The sequence below is a fragment of the Streptopelia decaocto genome (assembly GCF_964273445.1).
Source record: "Streptopelia decaocto genome assembly, chromosome: 9".
NCBI lineage: Eukaryota > Metazoa > Chordata > Aves > Columbiformes > Columbidae > Streptopelia > Streptopelia decaocto.
In genome coordinates, this window is record NC_138664.1 from 4,631,090 (window position 1) to 4,653,089 (window position 22,000).

Below are 22,000 nucleotides of genomic sequence, written 5' to 3' on the forward strand. Positions count from 1 at the left end.
AACTGGAAGAATTCCACCACATAACTTCAGTACAAGGATCTGTTTTGAAGTGTCAAATATTTTGCTTTGCCTGTTTCATTCCATACCAAATTCTGCATCACCTGTTTTCAACCCAGATATAGACTGCAGATGCAACTATGTACTTTCCCCTCCTAACCACACAAAGAGAAATTTATTGCAATAGCAGCAGGCATTTCATCCCATTAGCCCCAGTCAGACCCACTGGGCAGGCAGATCTCTTTAAAGAAGCCCAAGCAATGCAGGAGAAGTTGGGAAATTGCAAAATAAAACTCCTCTAACAATTACTCATTTATCTAGCATCAACCGGCTGACATTTGGTTAATTCATACCAGGCTTAGGTTAATTCCTACATGGCTGGCAAGTTTGCAACTGAATTCCTGTTTGTCTTCAAGATTCTTTTAATATTATTGGTTTTCTGAAAAAATACACAGAATTGGGCTTTCATTACACTTGCGAAAGCTTTGTTCCCAAAGCATTGATTTGAATTATTTGACTAGAAGAGACAATGGCTCACATTCCAGGGGTGAAGCTGTCATGAAGTTCTCTGGGGAAAGCATCCTACACCCCACACTGATAAAAATAACTGCAACACACAAATGAGGTGCTCTTTTGTCATTAATCATTAAGGAAGACAGGTTTTGATTTTACTTGAGTTCCAAAAGCAAGCATTCTGGAAACACTTAATGGGAGTGTGTCATTCCAGCTTAGTTTTTTAAGCAAGGTCAAATGTCTGAAGTCTAATCTGAAACGGGACTGTAACCACCATAGGAATACCAGGTAAACACGTACCTCATCCTGCAAATGAAAGAGCGCCTTGATCCCATGCACATTCTCATTGAGGACTGCTGACCCTCCTTCTTCACTGTCCCGGTCTTCAAGTCCAGGATTCGTCCTAGAAAAGCCACAGAGAGCAACTGATGTTCAGTACATAAATTTAATTCAATCTACTACAAACTAAGCTGACAATAAGTTCATAAGCTAAATGCCATTAACCCAGCTAGGTGGAAAAAAATACCAACAAAGAATCTTGATCCTGGTTCTCACATCAGCTATGTGCTGGCTTAACTCATGATTTCAGCAAAGCTGACTCTGAGTCATAACAGTGATGGCTCTTTTCTTGCTTGGCCAAAGACCAACTTCCAAGGCAGGGTCAAACGTCTGGAGGCAGAGAAGACAATGACAGCAAGCATAGCTTTTTGACTTGATCTGCTTGTTCCACTTTTTACCAGAACTGTGGATAAAGCAACGCGCATCATTCCCCTGAGAGCTGCTTCTCTTTCCCTGTGCTCTCATGTCTGTCCAAAATGTTCTCACCATATCACCACCTCACATATTCAGAGCTGCAGCGATGGTGAGGAACACATAAGACCAAGCTTTTCTCCTTTATGAGATACGGGATATGTCACAACAGCACTTGTGGTAGGGCCTTTTCATAGTTGATAAAAAACTGGCACATTGGCATATTTTCGAAGTTCATTTTCAGCCGGATCAGCGAGATAACCTGACTCACCACATAACAACATGAATCTATGCAAGGTCCGTGCTGAGCAGCATAAGCTGACTAGAAACCTCAGAATCTCAACCCGCAGACACAGCGCGGAAAAGCGATGGCAGCAACCAAGTCACCTCAAGACAGGACAGCTGATGCTCTTACAGTAAGTTGGGGCAGATCTTTATTAAAAACCAAAGGTAGCAAGGCAGTAACAAATTAATCTTTCCATTCTCCTGAGACAAAACAGAGGCAGCGATTGCTGCAATAGGTTCAGGTCAGTGATGGCAGGGTACAGGGTATCACCTAGAATCCTGTTGTGCATCACCAAAGAACTAACAGAAGAGATCTACAGCTCAACTGCTAACAGATGACTATAAAATCTTACACATCAGTAACACAGACGAGAAATGAATCATTGGCCCAGATCCACAATGCTTCAGGTCTGGATGCAGCCACAAAAGTGACAGTGGGCAAGAGAAATGCAGTGGAGCAGCTGCTGGACAATGAAATGACAGCGACCAGTGCTGGTGACACACGGCCATGAGCAATCCCACATGTTTAAGGTGGGTGCCTTTCAACAACTGAAACTACATAAGCCTTTTACTGTGATATAACTAGTCAAGTTTACAGCAACTTAAGACACCATACTCCATCTGTACTAAGTTGAAGAAATCATGCAGAATACATTCAAACGCTCCCTCACCAGATTCACTTTAAAGTCTCTGTCCAAAATTAAAGTTCTGAAACAACCCAACTGCCGAACGTTAATTTCAGAATTACTGTAACTGAAAATACCTCCACCCATGAATGGGAATAAAACCACTACAAAACAGTGTAAATATTAATATTTTAAGTAAGGAACTAGGCAGCAGCATTTTATTCTTAAGGTATACTCAAGGAAACTATTTCTGGAGGAAAGTCACCCTTGTCGACAGCAGGTTAGATGTCATTTGGTGTATCTTCAAGGTGCATCTCAGACAGTTAAGAAGTTAGCAAGCCTGGGAACAATCGCTAAACATGCTTCAATTCAAAGCACTGGGCTATATATTAATATTGATGATTCAAGTGTGAGCTGGGAAGAAATCGCATCACCGTATTTCCCAGCCCAGTTACGCTGACCCTGTGCTGTAGGATGGATCTGAGGTTCAAACACACTCCCCGCGCCTGCATCACAGAGCCCATCTCTCTGTCTCAATTTCTATAGCCAAAGCCACAGGCTATTTACACATCCCTTCAACTAATTACACAATTTAGAGAAATAAAATATCATTAGGCAGGAGGCAAACTGACTCTCAAACAAAGACAATACATGACAACGTAAATTAAGGCATAATATACGTGCAGGACCCAATGGCTGTCCAAATAAGCACGCAAGCCAAATCAAACCACTAAAAGCATTTTCCTTTTGGATACAATAACTTTGTCATGCACATAAACAAAATAAGAATTCTTTTCTGTGCACATTTTTTTTTCCATTCCAATAGAAATTCTTGAAGTGACACTAATAATCAAAAAGCAGTGACAGCAAACGTAACTCAGACAGCTAACAAATTTCTCAGCTTTTATCATCCAAGAGCATTTATAAAAATAAATATACTTCACAATTACGTGGCTGCTAAGCCCAAAATTGCTGACACGTGTTCCTTTGGCATGGCTGGAAGCCCCAACAATAAAAGTCATAGTTTTTAAATTTAGCTTTTTGTTTGGCAATGTCTTAAAAATATGTACCAGATAACAAATAGCAGTCTAAATTTTGCCCTGACTTACAAAATCACTGCAGGGGGTATGTGGGGCTATGAGTCAGAGAAATGTTTAGCACATAGACATTACAACAAACCTCTCAGCAGCTTGTTCCAATAGTCCGTTCTGCGTGTGTTAACCTTGTAGAGCTCTAACAATACAGTGCGGATTTTGATAAAGAACAGGCAGTTTGTGTGTCATATTTTGTTAGAAGCTTATGATCAAAATATATTAAAAAGGGGAAGAATTAAGAGGTGAACAGGTTAAGGACAAAGCTTTCTCTTTAGCTCAAACAAGCCTGTCAGCGCACCCCCTGGGATAAGAGGGATCTCCTAAGACATGGCATACCAGGGCTCACATCTCTGCTAGAGCTTTGAAGTTAATAATACCAGTGTCACCAGTGTGTGGAGCGTATCTGGGAGAGTAAACTGGGAAACAACTCTCTGGGAGGTTGTATGTGAGCTTTCTCTGGAGAGCTCTCCTGGTTAACAATGGTAAGCCAGATACAGCATTATCGCTTTTTATTTTCATGCTCACTGCTCGAAAAGCCATCTGCATCTCTAAATCGAGACTGACAGCGTTCAGTTTTTACCATATAATTGTAAAGAACCCCCGAGAGATGGGAAATGGTCAAGTCAGGACAAGCTGGAGTTGTGCCACAGCATTTGTCATGACTTCTTATTGCTGTGACCATCTGCAACTGCGACAATACAATGTCACCTGGTCTCAAGACAAGTCGCAGCTGTTTCTCCCCAGGCTCCTCGCCTGGCTCCGAGAAGGGGATGTACACACACAGCTCCGCTTCTGCCAGCGTGGAATTGCAAAATCGTCCTCTACCTGCTTTAATATCAACTACAGTTCGCTGCAGCTGCTCATGTGATGGACCTTGGCAGGTGCCACATTGCAGTCAAGCAAACTGGCATAGATCTCAACTCGGCGTCGCACAGACAGCTCAATTCAAGGGGGTGGCATGCTTTGATGACAGCTGTCACAGAACCATGACATATTCATACCTCAGTGTGTTCCTGCATCTTTTACACTAGTGCTGCTACCTCGGTGACAAATGCTCTTTGAGGTTTTTCCACAGGAAACAGACACAAAGTACACCTGATGTAAAAGTCGGCAATTATACTGTTATTAATTAAGAAATATTCTAGGATGCTCTGAGAGCTTCTGCTAACTGAATAGCACACGTGCATTTTTTTAATTTCTCCTTCCAGTTTCTTCAGAAGAACAGTTTTAACAATCCAGTGCCACCACCAGCTGGATCCCGTAATGAGCGTCCCCATAAATCGGTAATTGCGTGTCGTTCATTTTCATATTAAACTTTTCTCCTCTTCAGCTCCAGACACAACCCACAGACACAGCAAGTGCACAACGTGTCTCCATCACACTGGTGTGTTATTACCATTTACAGCAGCTGCACCGCTCAGAGGAAACCAGAGTTCAGTTTACTCTGCTACAAAAGAGAAAGCATATAAATGAGCAAAAAATGCTTGTTAAAACCAGCACATGTATCCCTCCTCTTGGTCTGGGTATAATTGACAATTTGTTGAAATCCAGCCCCGATGGTCCCCACTCAGAAGCCAGTATTGCTTAAACCTGAACTAAACCAGTTGTCCTCTGGGCAGGAATCCACCACGCGACCCAGGAACCTGATGTCAGCCGTCATTACAGAAAAGGGGGACCACAGAGGTGAGGACAATGTGCAAGAGATTCATTATTTGAGTAAAATTAGAGGAGCCACATAAAGCTCTTCCCACTGAAGAGATTAGTTAGTAACAGATTCAGGTACTGAGGATACATGGCAGAAATATCCTCTTTCTGTTACGCTGCAGCGTGTTTTCAAAGATGCTCTATGTTCTCATAATGATCAAGGGGACAAATGTTCATATTGGCACCGATATGTCCCTTGTGTGTGCAAACAGTGAACAGCCTATGCATGAACCTTTCCCTTTTGGATCTCCAGTTGCTACTGTGAATGTTCAAATACCTTTCCTGTGCTTGCAATGTTTGAGATGAACCTAAGCCAAGGATTGGTCTGTGCCTGCTGAAGTTCACGGGCTTTCAAATCTGGGAGTTTGGCTCAAATCCATCTTTACACAATAGCACCAGCCTGGTAGAAAATTTGTTCCTCCATGTAAAAGCACTGCATGCTAAGGTTTATAGCCTGGTAATGATACACAGGCTGTTGTTTGTTACTTTTTTGCAGTTGGTTTTTGTTTGTTTGTTTATTTTTGGTGGTTTTAAAACTCCATAAGGTTCGACACTTAATTCTACCACAAATGTCTTCTCTGCTGGATTTCCAGTTCCTAAGAATCCTACAGTCTCTCATTTGAGAGAAGGGTTGTTACACGAGGCCATTCTGCAAAAATTTCAGTGCAGGTTGAAATGGACGTCTCTAAAAACAATCACACAGTTTTCACATCCTCTTTTGCAACAAAAGTCTACCCATTTACGAAGATCAGGAGAAATTTGTTTTGGCCTCATGCACACAAAAATACTGCTGGCAAAGTACATTATACAATTTTCCATTTCCCTTGAACTCATCATCTTGGACCTAATAAGGAAACAGGCTGAATTAATATATGGAGTCTCACCTTGCCCTCAGTACCTTCAGCAAGCTTTGTGCTGTAGTTGATAGTGTCTTATCTTAAAAAGAACAAGTTAGAGATTTCATAATTATTCTCAGCCACTGGATTGTCTACATATTTCTTTCCAGGCAAAATAAAATAGAGGATAAACTAAGTTTGGCTTGGACAAGATAACAAAAGATGACTTTGTGCTCATCAAAAATACTCCACAGGCTGCTCAGGGAAGACAAACAGGACACAGGAATAGTGCACCTAAAAATCCTCCTGAAAACGAAAAACATCTTTATCTCACTATAAAAACGGAAAAAGCGAGACAGGAAGCAGGAAAGCAAAAGGAAATAATTAAAAAATAATTAAGTAATGGTCAAGGTTCTGATGCTTCTGGACACAGCTCCAAATATAAGCTGACCCTCAAACGAAAGGGTCAGAGAACAAAGGACTTCTTCTGTGGTGATGTTCTCTATGAGTACGTTAAGTGTTTAGAAAGATGCGTGTTTTCAGCTAAAACTACCGGCTGCCAGCCCATCACGCAGAAATGCAACACTGCATGTGAACTACTCATCATTTGATAAGAACAGAACAGAAAAGTTGTTACCGCTCCTGAGTGCAGCATCAAAAGCCAACTCTGCCACTGCACCTTGCGATAGGAAAGATGTGCCTGGACACAGCCAGGGCGGCTGGACACTCCTCAACAGTTTGTACCAATATCAGATACAAGGTGCTGCTTGGGATAAGCAATAAAGTTCCAGAACATTAAGTTAAACTCTTTGTTGTTTTAATTTTTCATTGATCAGTTTATACATACGCACTGAGTACAACTGAGCACTCGGCTTTATATCAGCTGAGGTATTCAGCTGGCAGATTTCCTCTTGAAAACAATAGATGCATTACGAATACATAAACAAACTGTCTGCAATAAGATTAAATACCCTAAATTTGACCAATTTATATCAAATTAATCTTGATAAACTCATGACAGAGCAAACCAATTATTCAGCATTAATTCAACAATTAAAAGAAAATCTAAAAACTTTAATAATTTATATCCTTACAATCGCAAGGAATAAAATTGTCTCATGTTTAATGCAGCTCAGCAAGTGATTTAAGCCCTATTAATTTTAATAAGCATACATCTACCCTGTGGATCCCAATATAAAAAAAACCTACAGGTGATCTAAAAACACATTAGCAATCAAAACTGAAATGCAAAAATGCAAACACAGTATTTGAAGGCTCTCTTTCCAGGAATTCACATTGACATAAACCAGAAGCAGCTCACAATACACAAATAAAACAATATACACATTAAAAAACAAACCATCAAACAACCCACACCAACCATGGTCATATAGCTCTTCTTTCAACATTATGGGTTTGATTATTTATGTAAAGGTAACGTTTACAAAAGCACAGACATATCTACTGTGTACATACACAGTCCCAGCCCTGAAAGCCCAAGTCCCCACTCTATAAATAACAAAATATCTGCTGTAGGGTTGGTGAGGCAGCTGCCATAGCACAGAAATGCACTGAAGGCCACCCAAGTGTCCTCTAGAAACACAGCGTCCCTTCAGCATCACAACGCCAGAGACAGGAACTATGTGAACACACCAGACGATACAATCCTAATAAAACTGCACTCACAAAATGTGGCTCTCTGATCTCTCATTGAGGGAAGGCAAACACATGAGCAATAAGAAGAACGTGACACTCAAAACAGAGTTGGACTTAACACCACCCTAACTTCGAACTACAAACTAAGGGCAGAACCACGTGAGTGGCACCAGTTAACACTGTGCACCAAACCAGCACTGATTTTCCAGCATGGTTTTCACTCACATCAGAGGTTACAGCGCAGCTCCCACAGGCAACGCTGCTAACCTGTTGTTTATTTTAACACCACTACTTCATCTTTGCTGAGTAGTTCATGGTCTTTTAAATCTACGACAAAGAGACGTGATAAAATTTAAAACACACCAAGAGGCCACGAAGAATACACAGTTCTACAAAGTATGAGCCTGATGAGGTTGTTTTTACAAAACAGATTTGCTAACTCGTGATGCTTAACTCATTCACCAAAACCCCTGCTTGCCCACAAACGACCCAACGTGCAGACACCGCACTCCTGACACACCAGAGGCTGCATCACCATGTGGGACCACTGCCATGCCCACAGAGATGCAGATGGGCTCCTAATAGGTAGCAGGCTTTTCTCTTTCATACTGTGGATTAAAGGTGTAAATATAGTCTTAATTCACATGTGGAAAGGGTCTGTTCTCCAGGCCCTGCCCCACTGCACACACCGCTGCATTACAAAGCATCGCTAATATATGATAAGCAAATATACCAGTATGCTAAATAAATAACTGGCTCCAAGCATGTACTTCCTGTTGGCAGACATGAAAGCAACTTTCAGAGGAGATCCACACTGTTACTGCTATTTTAAAGATGAGGATAATGAAACTCAAAGGTGATTTCTCCTGCCTGTGGTCAGCCAGCAGCAGAGGTGCAGTTAGGAACAGGGTCCAAGCTACATAAGCAATGTGAGTTCCCAACACACTGTAGCTGTAGATGAAAATTCTTAATGATATAATCCACGGTGATTCTGAAAGTCCATAAAAACTCATTACAACTATAGGCTTATAAGGGCATAATCAGCTTAAATGAGAAATAAACATGATGATGTTTTAAAAAAAAAAAGACTATAGGCTGGGTGGCTGATTTATCTTTCTTTATATCCAGTGATAACCCCTTGATGTATAGAACCTAAAACAAATTTGCCCAAATAGGGAAAAGAAATCTCACTTGAATTGAAGACTCCACTTTCACGATGCTACTTACAAGTAAGACATGCTCCCTACTGCTCATTTTTCCCTCTGCACTCATGAAAAAATTCCTGAACTACCTATCCTGTAACGACGGCTAATGTTCCGCTTATAAATATAAACCATCAAAGCTCACTTTCCTCACTAGGCTAGCTTCTCAGGGGGACTATTTGAACCTCTCTAAATATGTTAAGGTTTACATCATCTAATTGCAAAAGGCGTTGTATAAGCATTAGAGTCAAGTTATGACATTCTTACAATAGAATGAAGAGTCGATCCAATCAACAGCAAAGTTAAAAAAAATAAAAGAAGAAGTAATGCAATTGAAATGTAGCTATTTTTAAATATCTGTCTGTCCCCTACTTACCAACTGGAGACACTGACCCACAAAGGGGGAATTGAAAAGCTTTCTCACCCCCTCTTGTTTTTCAGTAAGAAACACGTTACACGGCTGTTCGCTTAATACAACTTGTTCTTATAAAAGCCCACGAGGCCAAAAGGTCTCCGCTGTGCCTGCCTTCATGTTTGACTAACCAGTCTGCATCATGTAATTCTCCACAGTGTTGGGCAAATATGCATCATTTTAATTAAATTAAAAAGGAAACTATGTGAGCTTTTGAGCCTTGCTATTGAGTTAATTTTAAGGGACTATCTGGAGGGATAGTGTTACAGATCACATGCGAGTCTCTCGGCTGATGGACCTGGAAAAACTGTACGTAAAAAAACAAGCAAATAATTCAAAGCACATGTTGAAAGTTAAGTTACAATGCACACAAAAAACCAAAACCCACAACATTTTAAGGACTAAATGTATTTTGAACTCTCAACAATGGTTATCTTACATATGGGAAACATTCAGTATACTAAATAAAGTAGCTTACAGAAGCCCATACAGATGTGTAAGCTCTCCTCAGACATAAATACAACAGCATCTATTTCCATTTCCAGTTCCCTATCTGTAAAACAAGAAGATGATCCTCTCATTTTTCATCCTTGCATTGTCCATATAAACTTTAGCAGCAGAAGCTTTATCTTGCTATAGGTTTGTATAAGTCCTGACACAGCCACATTCTGATCTCCGCAGGTACTTTCAGGCCCAGTCACTAACAAATAAATGTCACCAAGTTCATGGTTCAATGAGCCGGGCAGTTGGGGCAGCACTTGTGTTACAATTATCAGATGTATTTGCAGGAAAGCCTGAGCTGGAGAAAATTCTCATACTAAGTCCTGCTGGTGATCCAAGATACAAAGAACTCCTCAAAATACAGAGCAGACTTTCTATAACTAAGAAAAGGATGGAAAACCCCAGAAACAGTTACTCCAAAGCACCATCAGCAGAGACTCCCAAGACAGGACAGTTATCCAAAATAACTCTGCAATATGTAACTTATTCTTTTACCATTCACAGCTGCATAATAAATCAATACATAAAGGTTGTAAGTAGCTTTTAAATTAAACTATTTGTTTCACTCTAATGCTCAGCAGGAAGCTTTACCGAAAAACACTTCTGCCAAAAAAGCTTCAACTCCTGGCATTCTTATTACTTTTACTTCATTATCAAACTCAAATAACCAGTTTATATGCTTTAGTAGTAAATACTAGTATCATCTGGTTCCGAAATTTGGTTGTGATCTGTTCCACATCAGCCGGTGACACACCATGGAATAGTCCATTAGAGGAAACAAATAATGACTGCAAGATGACTTAGTGAGATATTTTGCTGGGGACAGAATTAAATTTTAACACATGAAGAGGGAGAGAGAGAGGGAGGAGAAAAAAAGGCCCAAAAATGCTGTCTGGTTGTTTTTATAGGCTACTCCTTTCGTTCAATTAAAATAAGGTGTGTGGGGCAAAACTTCATGTAGTTTTAATTATCTTTTTGGAGACTCAAGACATTTAGAAATTACATGTAAAAGTCTCCATGCTATGAAAACAGAAAGAAGAGTATTTGATGACATAAATTCGGATCTAAGGCAGTACAATAAACCAGATAAAACCATGGAAAACTGACAGTGGGCCAGGTGACCAGGCTGGTATGCGCTTTTCCCTCCGTGCAGCTCTGCAGGGTCTCAGTGTGGAGCACGTGGGTGCCGTGGGCTCAGCAGGCTGGGGAAAGGCCAGGAAAGGGCCAGAGACTGGAAATCCTGCCTCTGCTGTCCCAGTACTAATAAATAGGAGAGCTTCAGCTCAGGAAGGAGATGACAGCAGCACGGGATAACTCAATTATTCCCTTTGGAAGCAAGCAGACACTCGGGTGGAATATTATCACTCCCAGGCACCACTCCTCCCCCTGCCTCCCTAGCCTGGTGCTACAACTCACCACACAATAATAAAATGTTTTAGTGCATTAATTGAGACAACATAACACTCAAATTAGGCTAAAGGAAATTCTTGTTCTCCACAGGGCAAGATGTTAAGGGTGATACTGAATCCTCTCAGAGTCTGTGGAGTTCCCATCAAAGCAGTGAAGCACCTGAGATTTACAGAGGGTTGCAAGCAGGGACAGTGCCAAAAGGCTCCAAGAGGCACACAAACTGCTGTACTGGCGATGTGTTAACCAAAGACGCTAGGCAGGTACTTGTGACACATTAGTGTTTTTTAAAGGGAAAAAAAAAATCACTAACTCCATGTATTTCATTATGTTTAACAAAACAGAGCAGGTTGAATAAATATTGAACGTTAAAAAACCCCACCACCCTTGAAACCCAGCAACTGAAAATGGTCCAAACATCTGTGATAACAGACCTAAGTATCCGGCAGTTTCCGAGAGAGAAACTCAAGGTGAAGACTGAATAGTGACCACAAAACCCACTTGCACATGCATGCCCAAATACCTGAAAATTCACCCTAAGAGCATTCCCTACTGCTAATCAGGTGTCATAAGTCTGTCTCAAAGTACTAGGCTAACATTGGTCCCTTATTTTGGTAAAAACACGTAGTGGCCTCTCTTAACCACCATTATAATTACCAAAGTAGTTCAAAAAAAAATGCTACTCATTATCACTCGTTTTCCTTCCAGTACTATCCACCCAAATGGAGCGTCTCAGCAGTGGGGATACCACTGGGTCACTGTGTTTGTGTAGGAGTTGCTTTATGGACTGTTTCATACATAGCTGGCTTCTCCCAACAGTTGGGATTTTTTTTTCTCCCCAGAAACAGCCCAAGAGACCAAAGCAAAACAAACTTTGCTTGGAATCAGCTACAGAGATTAAATGTACCATATGTTTAAAATATGATCATTTTAAAGTACCTATTTTTTGAGAGCAGACTGGGTTTTTCTTATTTCTCTGGTATTGTCCAGTGTCTCAAAGGGCAAGAATGGAGCTCTAAGGCCTTAAAATCCTCTTTCTCACATAAACAGTACAAAAAGCCGAATTCCACCCTCTGCATTGCCCCTGTAAGACCATGGGACCGCAGTTGCTGGTCACACAGCCACAAATGAATGAAGGATTTGTTTCATTCACTTCAACTGAAAAACAAGGCGACCCACTTGCAAAGGCAACATTAAGTCCCGCATGTGTAATTTAATGCACAGAGTATTTAAAGCTTTCCTTCTCTGCCTTCTAGAGAGCCCAGCACAGCCACAGACTCGGACGGCTCTCGCTCACCCTTAAGCTTTTCTCTTTTGGGAGTCGGCAAACTGTGTTGGATCAAACCAAGCGATGACAGAAGAGAAGCTGAAGACATGGAGGCTTTAGGCATCACCTGTAGGCACGTGCCAGTGAGACGGCCAAGATGCAGATGCTGTATAGACACAGCTTCATTGTTTCCTAAGCATCTACTGCACTTCATTTGCTTCTAAAGAGAATGGGGATGGGAGAAGCAGAACATTCATTTCCTCCACCCTACATGTAAAAACCCACCAGCTGAACAGACTAAAGCTGAAACCCCACAAATTCCTAAGCTTGGCACTGCCCAATTCAGAGGCCATCTCTGGCTGGCACTGTGACCGTCCTGCTATGAGAACAAACAGTCCACAAAAATGCGGATGGACTTATTTATCTGGAACAATGGCACCACAACGGGCTGGCGCGTATGGAAATTCTTACATCTGAAACATCCTCTTCACTCTCCGCAATGCCGGTGGGACCACATAACTTCACTGAAAAACAGGTATCACATGCTGATTCGGTAGTTGTTAGCAACGAGCCAAATCCCTTCCAAGATTTCACACTTAAAATAGGAGAAGATGCCTTGCCAAAACTGGATTTTTCTACAAGAAAACCAGACTGAAACCTGAAATATTAATACTTCATTCGCATGAATCACTCACATTCTATACGTGGCAGTATGTTTCAAGAATTGTCCTCTCTTTTTCAGGGGACAATCTCAGTGTTGAAGCTTCTCTTTTCAAAAATCTCTCTGTTCCCCTCCACTGCAGGTGCAATAATCCTGGCACAGCTGCATCCTTCTAAGGAATAAATTGGGAGGTGTGTGGGTATGTGCGTGTGGGTGGAAAAATCATATAAAATAATAAGCGCCAAATTTCAGACGGACCTGCAGAGACATAAAAGATTTCAGGACATCTCATATCATGTATATGGAGACTTATTCTCCTGCCTGCTTTGCTGTGTGGTGTTTACTGGATGCCTGCTTGTCTTCCCTCTACAGGCTGTGATGTTTCTTGGACATTCAGTGAAAACAGCTGATGATGAACCAGTTTTACCCTGGGGTAAAACGCACAAGTAGCTATTAACTCTCTGTATAAACAGAAAATTATACAACTCATTCCCTACCTGCCTGGAGGCTGATGGGCTGACTGGGTCAGTCATCCTGTGCTTAGATGTTAAAATGTAAAATACTGGGATCTGGTTTTAATTCTCTGTACTCTGACTTTGTAAGCTGCTGGGCTGGGCACGTTTCAGAGACAGATGGTTCTTTAGGGTTCATGTACTTAAAAGAGTTCACAAACAGAAGTAAAAAAATAAGAAAAGAAAAGAATTCAAGTGCTGTCAGTGAAACAGCCCTTTACATGCAGAGCACCTTTCCAATGCATAAACCTCAGATAAATGTGCTCTTCAGAACCAAAGCCTAGAAAACATAGTCCCAAAGGAGCTTTACCTACAGCTCCTTGTTTTGTCAACTGTCTCCGCAAGGACACACTTCTCTGAACATAAGAAAAAAGAAAAAATCCCTTATCTTTTTATTTCTTTCAAGGAGAGTTAAGAGCTCTGGGTAGAAAAGCATCCATCTGTGGCAACTATCTGAATTTCTACAAAATATACAGGGAAGACAAAGCATCTGAAAACAGATTATTTGTATACATTTTTTGGCACCAATAACCATAAATAGACTTTTTAACCCTGTTAAAAAAAAATAGGCCTATCGAATTTCCACCTGAATGAGAAGCTCCTTGTATTGCTAATATAGTGCAGAAGTCATCCCATTAATTAAATGTTTTGATAATATTTGTTCATCAGATATGAGTTTTACTGTTACTGATGATGACATTTAGCGCATAACAGAATTACATTTGCCAGGGCTGAGTTTCTGGTCATGCCTCAGGTTAGCCTTTGAACTTCTTCGGAGAATTCTGCACATGAAGCCAAATAAGAGCCTCATCCGGCACTTCTCCATATCGGTTACAGTTTCCCCTAAATCAATCCCTGAGGTCAGAGTTCAGCGATCACGAGTTAAGAGCCACATTTGCATTCACTGGCTGGCTGTCCATATGAGAAGAATCCCTTTTCTTCTAAGAAAAATCATGCAGAAATCATTGGAAAACTGCCATGGAAGTATAAGAGGAGCTCACAGCACAAGAAGTCCTGCACTGATTTTCGGGAAGACCATCTATCGTAGAGAGAAGTTATTCCTAATCTTTTCTTTCACATGGTTATTTACCATTTGTGGAGCACTGCCCACTGGTGCCACTGGTCTCTGGCACTGCCCTCTTTTGAGTTAAACACTTATTTTTCTCATTTTTACAGATAGTTTGACTCTATCTACACCATCTGGATTTTGTGGCTCTGTCTACAAACTGTGCTTGGTAACAGAAAGTTTTGCAGTCAGGGAGAAAACTGTGTATGCTGAAACCATGATTGCAAGACAACACATGATTTGCACGCTCCATGAGATTAGTTCCCCAATCCAAATCTCTGCTTGTATAACATGGAGTGATATTTCCATAATATTCACGAACCACAGCAAATTGTCACACAATGGTCTTTTCTTCTAAAAAGGTGCCTATCAGCTCAACTTCTGCTGTGGTCAGTCACTATTTCCATAATAAATTTCTACTTTTTTGGACTTATAAAATATGGCCATAAAACATCATGCCAAGATTAAACTTGGCATACAAGTTCTGTCCAGAAGTAACCTCGATTAATCTTTCTCAGCTAGGAAGTAAATTGACTTAGTCATTTTTAAGTCACTTGAAAATGAAAGCTGTAGAGGTTCTGGTTCTCATCACTTCCCTGCAGTCACACATCTGCAGTTTCAAAGCCTCTTAAACTACTCAGCTAAAACAGTTTGTGAGGACACCTGAACCTGAATGTGCTCAGGAGGCTTTGTGCCGCGGATGGGATTACATTTCTGCTCCCTGTCTCACCTTAGCTATAGAGAGCGAGGCTGAAGAAAGATGTCATAGCTGGATTACTATGTGCTGTGCTGCTTGGGGCTCAGAATCAAATATAATAAACTTGGGTGTTTCCCATTTGGACCACTGGAGATGTTGGCTGCAGGAACAGGGACCTCACAGCCTTGACAAGAACATCTCAGACACACCATGGAATCACTTGGAGTTCTTCCAGGCAACCATACAGAGGTACCTATATTCCTCATTCTGCTCTTTCATGAATATGGAGAATTAGATTGGTAGAAATGAGTCTGGCAAAGTGTTCTGGAGCACTATATTTTAACAGAAAGACAATCTACTGCAATACTTGCTCAGTCAATTTTTGGAAAGTAAGTGTAGCAGAGGTATTATTCGCAAGTCGTTTTTCTTTGCACTTAAATCTAAGTTCTGTCAGTTCTCTGTGCCATTAGAAATTTGTTGTCCGCAGCTGTTCAGAGGCTCTCGCTTGCATTAGGATTCCACTGTGCTGTGTGTTTTTCAGCCTTTCACAAGTTCCAGCCCAGAACCTGCATCTGAACCCAACATCCATCAAGTTTCATGAGTGTATCCTAAGGGGAAAGAGGTTTTTGTTAATGGATCCTACTGTGGGATCTGATCTTCATCCATATTTGAAGTGATTTGTTTTCCCATCTGCAGATTTTCAAGAACAAAGAGGGAAAATAAATTATTACTCTGAATATCTGGCCCATTCTGATTAATCAGGCCAATGACGCATGTAAAGACTTCTTGGGAGCTCGATTTGTTGCTATCATCAGCTGCTGTATTTTCTAGAGTATTTCAAACTGTACATATACTTCACAGTTCAGCTTTCCTGTTACCACAATGTGTTAGCAATTAATGTGCAACAAACAAGCAGACAATTGTTCCATTTCCAGGGAATAAAATCTCCAAGGATATAAAATGGAATAGAAGCTATCCATCCTTCTCCGTATCCCGAGAGTTAAAAATAGAGCAAGCAATTCACTCTGCAAACACACCATGGGGTTTAGGCCATAGTTAAACAGCCACTTCCATTTGGCATATGGTTTTACTGCTCCTGAAGTCCTGTCCTCTCCTTACCCTTAACTATTCACCCCCGGCTTCTCCTTGGTGTAAGCACAAGAGTGCAAGCAACCATACGATAAGGTGGGCCAAAGAGCTGGCTCTACCAAAACCGTTTTTTTTTTTGCTTAGCTTAGCTCTCAGCCTTGATGTGACTCACTGTAGTACCATGTAGATGCCAAAGGAGGAAAGGGTGAGATGAGGTGAGGATTGCATAAGCTGGCGTGACTGCCAAAGAAACGCTCATGCAACCACAGTCCCAGTCTTCTGGGGGCAGAAATGTGACAGAGCGCCTCCTTTCTCCACCAGCTTCTTCTCCATCGCTCCCCTTCGGCAGTGGCAACTCCCAAGTCCTTGGGGTCTGGACCAGCTTCCTTGGGTAGCAGGATTGCTAAGAGGTGCTGGGAAAAGCCCAGAAATGCAGTGCTAATAATCGACACTAGTAACAGGACAAACAAATACAATCAAAGGACATGGCTCTGATGGAGGAGGTTACAGGGTTGAGAAAATGGACCCTGAGAAGATGAGGAAGAGAGGAAAATTAAAAATCATAACATATTATGACACTTTTGCCTGTAAAACTCTATTTTCCCTAAGCAGACCCTGTGCTCAATGGCCAGAGGTCACTAAACGATGGGGATTTTCCTGCTGCATGCAGCGAACTTCAATTTGAGCAGGAAAAATGTCAAGCACAGCTGGCTGGCTTGCAGTGCGCATCTCTTCCAAGCTTTGTGTTGCCCTTTGTTCTGCGTGAAACATAACTCTGGAAAGCCAAGAGAGACTTGGGGGCTGCCCAAATGGTTTGACAAATATTGACTTAAAGGAAACGCATTTGCCTACATGACTTCTTTTAAAATGTCACTAAGGCACCCATTACTTCTGTTCACTGCAACACCTCATTTGATTCGTACCTGGTACAAAGCTGCAACTCTCAATATGTCTTGTGTTACAGGAAGGACGGTCTAAGTGGTTGAGAATCACCTTGCTCCCAGAAAGGTATCTCAAAGGAGGGAGAGAGATGCTGCTGAATTCCTGCTGCATGATTTTTACAAGCAAATTGATGCTGGGCTGACCATCCTTGTAGAAGGCTGCTTTTCTTATTTAATGATACGTTACAGGGTCAAGGAAGTGCAAGTTCAATACAGCAAAATCTAGAGCTTTGTGTTTATCTAGATGCTTTACAGACTGATAAAACTACTAGTGTACTAATTAAATGTACTTCACCAGCCAAATTGTTAAAACAGAACTACTCAAAAAGCAGGAGTGTATTATGATCTCACTTGCTTTACACTGATTTTATTAAAAAGCTAGAAAAATGCATCAGACATCTTAAAAATTTGTTCTTTGATGATCTTACAAGACAAGATGTACATACAACTATATGTCTGTCTATATTCAGAAGCAGACGATTGTGTTTATGGCTTGTGAGATGTTCAGCTGGCCAAAAAATTGCACAGTACATGTAACCACAATAACATTGTAAAGGAAAACTTGCACAGTGTGCCCCATACTCTTAGGACCAATTACTTACTGTTCTTACTTGCAGTTGCTTGGAACAGTTGTAACTACACACACTCTCCAGTGTGTAAAAAGCACCTTTCTACATCCAGGCTGCCTCTGCACCTTAAGGAGTGTAGTTAAGCAGGCTACCCTGGCTCTGAACAGGCTGATGTTTTCCTCACACTGCAAAAATGTTCAGTTGTCCAGGTACAGCAGATTTACAGCCCTTCTGTGTCAACCTAACAACTCAAAAAACTCAGGCAGGGAAAAGATTTAGCCCTATAAATACTGTTATTTGAACGTCTCTTTCCACTGGCTACAGATTAATATTCAGTGTAAAAGAAAAGCACACGGTTAAAACTGGGGAAAACACAGTTGGGTTTTCAGGAGTGTTCTGTATTTGTTTAGTCCTGCTCTAGTTTGTGCAGGTTAAGCCCCATAACCGAGCGCCTTTGGGAGTTGAAACATGACTGTTCACTGAGGCTCTGGAATAAGTCCTTGGAAGAAGATGGTAGCATGTTAAAATGTAATACATGCTACATGATAAAAACAGAGGCTGTGCGTTTTTGCAAGTCTCGTGGAATGAAACTCAGCTGTTTTGCTCTGCACAGGTTCCCCTAACTGTTCCCTTGGTTTCAGTCCATCTGGATTTTCACCACAGAATTCTGAGTTTCCAATTCTAATACACAAATGCTCTGCCAAAACCACATCACATTCAAACCACAGGAAATCATGAATTTGGCACTGTTTTGACATGGAAGCTGTAAACAGTGTGCAGGTTCACTCAAAACTGGATCACTGTCCTTTGAGTTATGAAACACAACAAAACTTCCAGCAAACCAGGTCAGAATTCTGAATAACTAAAGGAAGAGGAAATTATGTGACTTTTGCATGGATCAAGACTTTGTTATAAATATTCTCCCCTAGCTTTTTTCCTTTAGCTGCGAACATACTATGTGGAAGAATAAAAAGAGAAGTTGAATTTCCTCCTTTCTAAGTTCAAGTCAAAGCAGGATTTAGCTAATTCTCATAGCTCTAACATACATGTATGTTATTAAAGACACAGGTAGTTTCCTACTGGCAGTCTTGAGTACAAATAACTGTAAAAGCCAGAGTTAAACTGAAGATATTAATATGGTTTAGTTTTATGTGCAAAATGGTAGGTAGTCAACTTACAGCTAACTTACACCACTGCTACAGGAGCAAGCCTCCCATTTAAAATCCACTAGATTCTTAGCTGTAAAACACTGCATTTTTTCCCCAGGATTCCTGTTATCAAGCCACAAGGAATTTTTATGAAAATGGAAAAGGCTAAAGTATGATTTTTGCCTTCAAAATACACACTGCCCTAAAGAAACACATATTTGTAAAGAAGTCACAAGTTCATTGACGACGACAGGAAAACAATCTAGAGTTCCAGACCAAGCCTGAAAACAATCCAGATTCCAAACCTACCCAAGCCAGAAGTTGGAATGCAGAGCTACGTGAAGGTGGATTGACTGAAGTCAAACAAATAGGAAGCAAAATGCAGTCATGCAAAAGAACATTCATATTATGGCACTGCGTGCAAAAATACGTGGTTAAATCTTGCTTTCATTTTTATCAGATTCTTAAACCAGGCATTTTGAATGTCAGAAAAGCTCTGTAGGGATCTGTAACACACAGAACCGTACATCAGACATATCTGACCTGTCATAGAGTTTTCGGATGTACATAGTTGCTCTCGCAGCTTTTCCACGTCGTCTGGATGAACCTGTTCATACAAAGTGCTGCCAAACCATTCAGACTGTGGCTGGTTCAGCACCGGAGTCACCGAATCCGATACGTAGATCACTCTTCCCGTCTCCGCTGCAACTACAAACAGGAACCCATCTGCAGCCTCCAGGATAAGATGTTTCAGTTCCTTCCAAAGAAAGGATTTTATTAGAATGCCAGCAAGAAAAGGGAATTAAATAACACATCTGTCACTGCCAAAGAATATTGTTTTCTTGCGATCTTAGTAGCTAATCACAGCCTAAGCAGATTTTTTCCCTGTATTCCTGGTATAACAACACAACTGAACTTGCAGCAAGCCATAAATTGCTGCTCTCAATAACAAACAACACTTTGTTTTCCTTTATTGCCTTTCATCTGTTCATCTCAATGCACTTTAAGAAAATTAAGTAACTAAAACTCATTGCATATTGTGTGATAGGCATCTAACATTAAAAAAAAAATAGTTATTTCAGAGTATAAACAACGGAAATGAACAGCTATAACTCATAAAGCAAACTCACCCCTTAATTAAATGTCCTAAATAATTTAATTGGAAAGAAACCAACAATTCTTTCTGGTTGTTTTGGTTTGGTTTACTTTTTTTTTCCCCCTCAGGATGAGCTCTATTTGTAAATTAAACAGTCCCTGGATAAAAGGCAGAAAGTGTAATGGGAACAAGGGCAGGAATCCCCAGCCTCCCCTCCCATTAGGGGGCCTGAGCCACTACACAAGATGGTTGTATCACTTCTCGCTTTATTTTTCCAGCCTGTGCACGTGAGATCCAAAGGGTCTGGAACACCTTTGTCTTTGGCCTTTTCATCATCCTGGACACTTCTGTCCTGAGACACCCTCACATCTGCCTGAGATGCAGCACCCAGAGCCCCGACCATCACACAGAAACGCTACCTTTGCTTATCAGAGCTGGAAAACCTCTCATGGGAAAGGATAACAACCACCACTCCAATGCCTGGGAAACAAGCTCCAATAGCCTTTGGTTGGTGGCTCCGGTGACCACCAGAGCTTGCTCAGATACTGCATCTGGAAGTGGGACAGAGAGCTTTGGGCAATCTGAGTCCCATTCCAGGTCAGCATGGCTGGTGTGCAAGCGGCAGGTATTAGCTGATAAGGTGAGGATCAAAATCCGGCAAATTCTACTAAAGAAATGCATAACATCTCAAGATACACTTAACAGACTGTCAACTTTTGCTCTTTGTGGAGAAAGCCACTGACTAAACTGAACCACTGACTGAACAAAAACCCTCACTGCATAGCTGGCTGCACTACATAGACGATAATGAGAGCTGTTCTGCATACGTTATTAACAAATATGAAGATAAACTCATTCTGCCAGGTTCAAAAAACCAAAAAGTTGCAATGAGAAGTGGCCAGGGTGCCCTACCAACAACCAGCAGAGTAGCACCGTCCCTCCAGAAACACGTCAGGAAAGCCAGAACAAGTAGAGATGGGAACACCGCGAGGTCAGCAGCAGCTGCTGTTTGTCCAGTATAAAGAAGTATTGCCTCTAGCCATCACTTACATGTGTAAGTGCTTAAATCCTTCAGACCACAAAAATGCACGTTATACCCATAGGACTTCAAAAACAATGAAGGTGGTAGGAATTTTCAGTGTGCTCGGTTAAACGCAGTTTTCCTGCAAGCCCTGGGTACATCTTCCTTCTTTTAAAAGTGTAACCAATGAAGTAACTCAACCAGTACAGAGGGGATTAATCTCTGCACAGTTCCGTTGCCGGGAACTTACACATAAAGACTAAACAATGTTTTTAACCTTCTAAACCATGAGCGGAAGGTCTTTCCAGATTAATTTTTCCCTATTTACAGGATGTTCATTAGGATGGGAAGAACGCAGTTCTGGAGGTGAAAATTCCTTGCCAGTGATGAGAGGAGCAAATGATTTGCTTTTCAGATGGACATACCTCAATGACAATAATGCCCATTTTGCTGCTCCAGAGAGAAAGACTTGTCATATAGTTAAGATCACGTCCAAACAGTCACCAAAAAAATGTCTGTATTCACACCTTGGACATGTAGCTTCTACCAGTTAGCACAGAACAGCAAAGCATCAAGCTGAGACTCTACTCCTCTCAGCGTTTCCTCACATCTTTTAAGACCACAAACGAGAAAAAAAAAAGGACATTGTGAAAAATCTACCTGTTCTGTAAGAAACGATGGCTTGTAAGCTCCATCAGTAGATTTGTTTCCAGTGCCCCGCATTGATTTCATGTGTGAAACGGCCATCCGAAGAATTGTCAACTTGTCAGGCTTACGAGCCAATGCGCTACAAGTGGGCACCATATCAGAGAGTTCGGTGATGTACTGTGTCATCTTATTTCTCCTGCGTCTCTCAATTTCACTATGATTCTCCCTGAACATTTAAAGAGACACCAAACCAACAGAAAAGCAGACATGATTAGTAAGAATTTCAACTGGAAGTAGCGAAT

General features: G+C 41.2%; 1 protein-coding gene across 1 annotated transcript in view; it reads right to left on the minus strand.

Moving 5' to 3' along the window:
• Positions 1 to 22,000, minus strand: part of ARNT2 (aryl hydrocarbon receptor nuclear translocator 2) — a 102,732-nt gene that overhangs the window by 43,790 nt on the left and 36,942 nt on the right. The window contains exons 4-6 of the mRNA XM_082060530.1: positions 21,711 to 21,924; positions 19,477 to 19,690; positions 811 to 913 (exon numbers count right to left, since the gene is read on the minus strand). Of these exons, the coding sequence (XP_081916656.1) occupies positions 811 to 913; positions 19,477 to 19,690; positions 21,711 to 21,924 (531 nt within the window). The remainder of the gene's footprint in view (positions 1 to 810; positions 914 to 19,476; positions 19,691 to 21,710; positions 21,925 to 22,000) is intronic.